This window comes from Amblyomma americanum, chromosome 2 (assembly GCF_052857255.1).
Source record: "Amblyomma americanum isolate KBUSLIRL-KWMA chromosome 2, ASM5285725v1, whole genome shotgun sequence".
Classification (NCBI taxonomy): Eukaryota; Metazoa; Arthropoda; class Arachnida; order Ixodida; family Ixodidae; genus Amblyomma; species Amblyomma americanum.
Window position 1 is genome coordinate 105454478 of NC_135498.1, and position 6696 is coordinate 105461173.

At 46.4% G+C, this 6696-nt stretch overlaps 1 protein-coding gene across 1 annotated transcript in view; it reads left to right on the top strand.

The window, feature by feature from the left end:
- The window catches only part of LOC144119964 (uncharacterized), a 94347-nt gene extending 88856 nt beyond the window's left edge, over positions 1 to 5491 (top strand). Inside the window, exons 22-23 of the mRNA XM_077652460.1 lie at positions 153 to 232; positions 5362 to 5491. Coding sequence (XP_077508586.1) covers positions 153 to 232; positions 5362 to 5491 — 210 coding nt within the window. The remainder of the gene's footprint in view (positions 1 to 152; positions 233 to 5361) is intronic.
- Positions 5492 to 6696: the final 1205 nt, after the last annotated feature.

Here is a 6696-nt window from a genome sequence, read left to right on the forward strand (position 1 = left end):
CCAGTTGGAATTTCTGCGAAACAATTGCGCTGAATTAAAAAGTTATTTTCAACTCAGTGTCTCGTTGGGGCTTCATTCTGTGATGAGATTCTTGTGTCGTTTTCATTACGTCTCCCGTTCCTTCTTTTTTCCCCCTACTTTTTCCACTCAAGAACTTTTGCCGAAAAGATGACGACGACATCAAGCAGTTCCGGAGAGAGAGGACCAATGCCGGGATGACTGCAAAGCAACGGTGAGCTATGTGTACAAATATGTCTCGTTACGAGTGCAGACTGCGCACCACGCAGTGGTTAGAGTTGTTGGGCAGTTCTGAATTAAGTTATTTTTCTCAAACCTTTACGCTATAGGGTTCGATGTCAATTAAAACATAAAGGCACAGCGAATCAAACCGTTTTGTTTTCGCTAACGCATCCCCCAGTGTCAGTTGATATAGTAGGATACAACCCAAGAACAAAACAGCAAATGCTGCTGAAAAGAGTCCCTAGAGTCAATGGCGTCGACAGTTTCTACCCCGTTCCCCTTTGACCGATCCCTTTGGACCTGCGAGCGTGAAATAGCATGGGGTGGCAGATGAAAGGGGAAGAAGCAGGGCTCCATATGGTTAACCACGGCGTCATGAAAATCGGTCGGCACCATTGGCTGGAGGGCCTCTTTCAAGGGCACCTGCCGCTTTGTTCTTGACATGTATCTGATCAAAGTATACCTATAAAAATGGCAGCCGCCGGCAAACCCGCTATCATGACTGCGGCTCTTACGTGTTTATCGTGTGATGTTGAAAAGTTTACGTCGCATCCCGTGGCTCAGGACTGTCGAGATGCAATCGATTCCTTTTCCAGGAGCAGTTTTGTTTGTTGCTCAGAGTGATTTCCGAAAGCCAGCTCTAGGTTCAAGCATTTCGCTTACATATACGATAGGAGTGCATTGCTATGGGTGAATAATTATTCGCTGCACCGGACGCAGAAGGCAGCTATCGTTTTTTTACATTTAAGCGAGTCCTGCATGAAAGTTAACGAATCAGCGAGTGCGTTCGTATGGTATTCACTGAAACCCTGAAGGCGTGATGTGCGGCATCATGGTTATTCATGGCGCTTTTACAGCGCGAACACAGCACGCATGACGCGAACAAGTGAGACAACGACGTTTGTAGCGTCTCTCTGCTTCGCGTCATTGCTGTGTGTTTGTGCTGTAGAAAGGTCATGGTCGACTAACTAGCCCGCAACTCTGCCCTTGTGAACTTCATTTCTTGTACTTCGGGTCGCTGCAACTCTGGAATAATACATGACCGCATTGTTCCTCATTATGCAGACCGCGGTTGTAGCGTCTTTACTCTTCGTGCCGTTGCTCGTGTGTTTCCGCAGGCAGTGATTGACCAACTAGCCACGATAGCTATAATTCCCATACATGCGGAATTTTCTGCTTTGCATTCATAGATCTCCGGAAGCCTTTGTGCCACTCCTGGCGCAGTTGTGCAGCTGTTAAGCGATGCCACATTTCTCTGCGATGGCAGGTGCTGTCGCCAGTGCGGCCTGCGAGTCCCAGCTTGTTTTTCCCGAGCAACCTATCGCGACCAGTCATTAATTGAACTGACCCCGGCCTCGGTAAACAGTTTTCTCACAATTCGGTGGGCAGGCTGTGATGACGTCACAAGGTCACATGATCTAGGTAGCGCACCTGCCACCTAGGGAAGGGGGCACCTATGTTGCAGGTGGGCCGTCTAGGAGAGGTTGCCCACAACCCGGTAGGGACCTCACAGACAGCGGCTGAGTGGCTGAGTGAAAGCTGTAGTGCTAACGTGCTAACAAGGTGCCGGCAAAGTAAGGAGTGGCTTCCTAAGGAATGCATTCTTCCAGGTGATTCTCCGTACAACTGTATTGAATATAGCCTTAAAGCATTGTTTTAAAGCGAGACCAAGGAGAACTCCATCTGATTTTTGCTCCTATAGTCAGGTACAACCCGAGAACTAAGCGTTAGAAGCCTCTCAAAGGAAGCACTCCAGCCAACAGCGCCGACCGATTTTCCTGACGCCTTGGTTAATCCGGTTAAGCTCTAGTTATTCCAAATTCATCACCACCCTATGCTATTTCCCCGCTTGCCACTCCAAAGGAATCGGTCAAGGGGGAGAGGGAGAGAATCCGTCAATGGGGAGATTTGGTCGACCCCATTGGCTGGTGGGGCTCCTTTAAGGGGCATTTGCTGCTTCGCTCTTGAGTTGTATCCGGCTATAGTACAAATCGACAGTATGGCCTTCTCTTGGTATAGATCTGAGGTGGCTTGGAGATCTGAGGTGGCTTGGTGGCTGTGGTGTCTGGTTGCTCAGCCCAAGGACGCGGGATCGATTCGAGGGGAAATGCAAAAACCGCCCATGTGTACTGTGCGCTGACAGTGCGCGTTAAAGAACATCGGGTGGCCGAAAATAATTTGAAGCGCTCCTCTATGGTATCTCTCAAAAGCCCATGTGCAGCCTTTTCATTAGACCCCACATTACATACCTCGTACACCATGTATACCTTTCTGGTTATTTTGAGATTTTTTCAGCAGCAAAATACGCGTTTATCGCGCACAGATTGGGTTTAAAAATGGAGTATTTTTTCCTCTTCACATTCGATTCAAACTCATGATAAGACTGAGGAGCACTGCGTGATTGGCATTCGGAAATAAAAATGCAGTGTACCTTAGCCACATAGATTTACGCACAAACATAATCTTGACGTCACCGCAGCCTGATTGCAAAAACAGCTGGTAGTGGCGATACCAGTATGCAATTTTTTGCCGCTTTTTGTAGGAAACAAAAGCTCCGTTTAAAGTGAAACTAGCCTCTTTATTTCAATTAAGGCTAACTCTAGTTTCCCCTCATGTCACTTTCAGTGTAACATGAAGTCGTTGGCTTCTTAGCAGCGCTTTCTGTTTCTTTCTGCTTTGTGTTCGCGCACGCAGGCTCCGTTTAAAGTGAAACTAGCCTCTTTCTTTCAATTAAGGCCAACTTTAGTTTCCCCTCATGTCACTTTCAGTGTAACATGAAGTCGTTGGTTTCTTAGCAGCGCTTTCTGTTTCTTTCTGCTTTGTGTTCGCGCACGCAGGCTCCGTTTAAAGTGTAACTAGCCTCTTTCTTTCAATTAAGGCCAACTTTAGTTTCCCCTCATGTCACTTTCAGTGTAACATGAAGTCGTTGGTTTCTTAGCAGCACTTTCTGTTTCTTTCTGCTTTGTGTTCGCGCACGCAGGCTCTATTTAAAGTGAAACTAGCCTCTTTCTTTCAATTAAGGCCAACTTTAGTTTCCCCTCATGTCACTTTCAGTGTAACATGAAGTCGTTGGCTTCTTAGCAGCGCTTTCTGTTTCTTTCTGCTTTGTGTTCGCGCACGCAGGCTCCGTTTAAAGTGAAACTAGCCTCTTTCTTTCAATTAAGGCTAACCCTAGTTTCCCCTCATGTCACTTTCAGTGTAACATGAAGTCGTTGGCTTCTTAGCAGCGCTTTCTGTTTCTTTCTGCTTTGTGTTCGCGCACGCAGGCTCTATTTAAAGTGTAACTAGCCTCTTTCTTTCATTAAGGCCAACTTTAGTTTCCCCTCATGTCACTTTCAGTGTAACATGAAGTCGTTGGTTTCTTAGCAGCGCTTTCTGTTTCTTTCTGCTTTGTGTTCGCGCACGCAGGCTCCGTTTAAAGTGTAACTAGCCTCTTTCTTTCAATTAGGGCCAACTTTAGTTTCCCCTCATGTCACTTTCAGTGTAACATGAAGTCGTTGGTTTCTTAGCAGCACTTTCTGTTTCTTTCTGCTTTGTGTTCGCGCACGCAGGCTCTATTTAAAGTGAAACTAGCCTCTTTCTTTCAATTAAGGCTAACTCTAGTTTCCCCTCATGTCACTTTCAGTGTAACATGAAGTCGTTGGCTTCTTAGCAGCGCTTTCTGTTTCTTTCTGCTTTGTGTTCGCGCACGCAGGCTCCGTTTAAAGTGTAACTAGCCTCTTTCTTTCAATTAAGGCCAACTTTAGTTTCCCCTCATGTCACTTTCAGTGTAAACATGAAGTCGTTGGTTTCTTAGCAGCACTTTCTGTTTCTTTCTGCTTTGTGTTCGCGCACGCAGGCTCTATTTAAAGTGAAACTAGCCTCTTTCTTTCAATTAAGGCTAACTCTAGTTTCCCCTCATGTCACTTTCAGTGTAACATGAAGTCGTTGGCTTCTTAGCAGCGCTTTCTGTTTCTTTCTGCTTTGTGTTCGCGCACGCAGGCTCCGTTTAAAGTGAAACTAGCCTCTTTCTTTCAATTAAGGCCAACTTTAGTTTCCCCTCATGTCACTTTCAGTGTAACATGAAGTCGTTGGTTTCTTAGCAGCGCTTTCTGTTTCTTTCTGCTTTGTGTTCGCGCACGCAGGCTCCGTTTAAAGTGTAACTAGCCTCTTTCTTTCAATTAAGGCCAACTTTAGTTTCCCCTCATGTCACGTTCAGTGTAACATGAAGTCATTGGTTTCTTAGCAGCACTTTCTGTTTCTTTCTGCTTTGTGTTCGCGCACGCAGGCTCTATTTAAAGTGAAACTAGCCTCTTTCTTTCAATTAAGGCTAACTCTAGTTTCCCCTCATGTCACTTTCAGTGTAACATGAAGTCGTTGGCTTCTTAGCAGCGCTTTCTGTTTCTTTCTGCTTTGTGTTCCCGCACGCAGGCTCCGTTTAAAGTGAAACTAGCCTCTTTCTTTCAATTAAGGCTAACCCTAGTTTCCCCTCATGTCACTTTCAGTGTAACATGAAGTCGTTGGCTTCTTAGCAGCGCTTTCTGTTTCTTTCTGCTTTGTGTTCGCGCACGCAGGCTTCGCTTAAAGTGAAACTAGCCTCTTTCTTTCTATTAAGGCTAACTCTAGTTTCCCCTCATGTCACTTTCAGTGTAACATGAAGTCGTTGGTTTCTTAGCAGCACTTTCTGTTTCTTTCTGCTTTGTGTTCGCGCACGCAGGCTCCGTTTAAAGTGAAACTAACCTCTTTATTTCAATTAAGGCTAACTCTAGTTTCCCCTCATGTCACTTTCAGTGTAACATGAAGTCGTTGGCTTCTTAGCAGCGCTTTCTGTTTCTTTCTGCTTTGTGTTCGCGCACGCAGGCTTCGCTTAAAGTGAAACTAGCCTCTTTCTTTCAATTAAGGCTAACTCTAGTTTCCCCTCATGTCACTTTCAGTGTAACATGAAGTCGTTGGTTTCTTAGCAGCACTTTCTGTTTCTTTCTGCTTTGTGTTCGCGCACGCAGGCTCCGTTTAAAGTGAAACTAGCCTCTTTATTTCAATTAAGGCTAACTCTAGTTTCCCCTCATGTCACTTTCAGTGTAACATGAAGTCGTTGGCTTCTTAGCAGCGCTTTCTGTTTCTGCTTTGTGTTCCCGCACCCAGGCTCACCTATCTCATGCGCTACTGGCCGAAGTTCCGCAAGATCTTCAACTGCAGCGATACCGACGTGTACTCGCGGGAGCCCACAATCCGCTGCATTTCGGCAGTAGGCGCGCCACCCGGATGGATGTAGTCTGATCACCGATGGGGACCGTCCATACGGGCCCACTTTTTTTTTTCGGTTGACGGGTGTCGGGGGTTGGGGGCCGGGGGTAACTTTTCATTCGTTTTAGTGCTTTGTGCCAGTTGTGTGAACGTGGTCCTTCAAGACTGGCTGCCTCTTTTGTCCATCCTAGCCCCAATGAATTAAACTTCCTGCTTTCGTCATGGCCCAGTTACTACGCGAGGACAGTCGGAAACTTGCGGCGCTGGTGCAAATGATGCCAGTGGTTTGTGAATTCGGGAAAGTGTCGCTCTTTTTCAGCGATGCAGCTGCTACAGGTATAAGAGAATACTTCAGTTTTTTTACTCTTACAAAGTGTTGCTTCGCGCTTTCTTATGAGTGCTAATCATGCAAAGATATGTAATAGGTCAGCGCAGTGTTGAAAAGAAATTTGCACTTAGTGCAAATAATGCTTACTTCTTTTCTGAAACATCAACCTTCTTTGAAACATTATGCATATAGTCTCAGACGCTCACTTTTGGCAGTGGAGCAAATTTTCAAGGCGAGGGTGACAGTTTTGAGCTGCACGTGTGGGTCGGGACGTGTCTTGTTTTGTTTATATGCTGTAGTTTACTCGCTGCCGCGTTGAAGGCGCTGTTCGACTCGGCGCCTCGAGCACGCCCTTGTATTCCGAGCACTTCCCAATATTTGAGCATTTTGACGTACTTTCACCCGTCTGAAATGCCCAACCTCTTTTTGAATGATTCGAACCACCGCCAGCACGAACAGAGCAGGCTCTTTTCCTGGTGCCTTAGACCACTCGGACACTGCCTGCTTGTTCTCATTTGTTGCAGCGCTCGCGCTACATGTTTTAAATCGTTTGCATCCCCTTCATTCTGTTAGTTCTGCGCTACCACCGTGGTCGTGTAATGAAACCGTAAGGGTAAAAAAATACAGCCTCGCCTATATATCGTCAATATATATGCGCCTGAACACGCAGGTGAGAATCCGGCCTAGGTGGCATGACTCGTCTTTAAGCCTGAATAATAGCTTGCGTACGCTGTGGCGTGTCAAGCACTAAAATCACCGAGGGACGTTGCGGAAGCACGTAAATCACGAAAAGCGGAGAGGGCTGCTCAAATAGAAGAAGCTGGTAGAGATGGCTCGTCGATCAGCGAAAGCAGCCAGGGGGGTCATGCGTACGCTCCACAGGTAGACGAATAGAACAGAAAGCA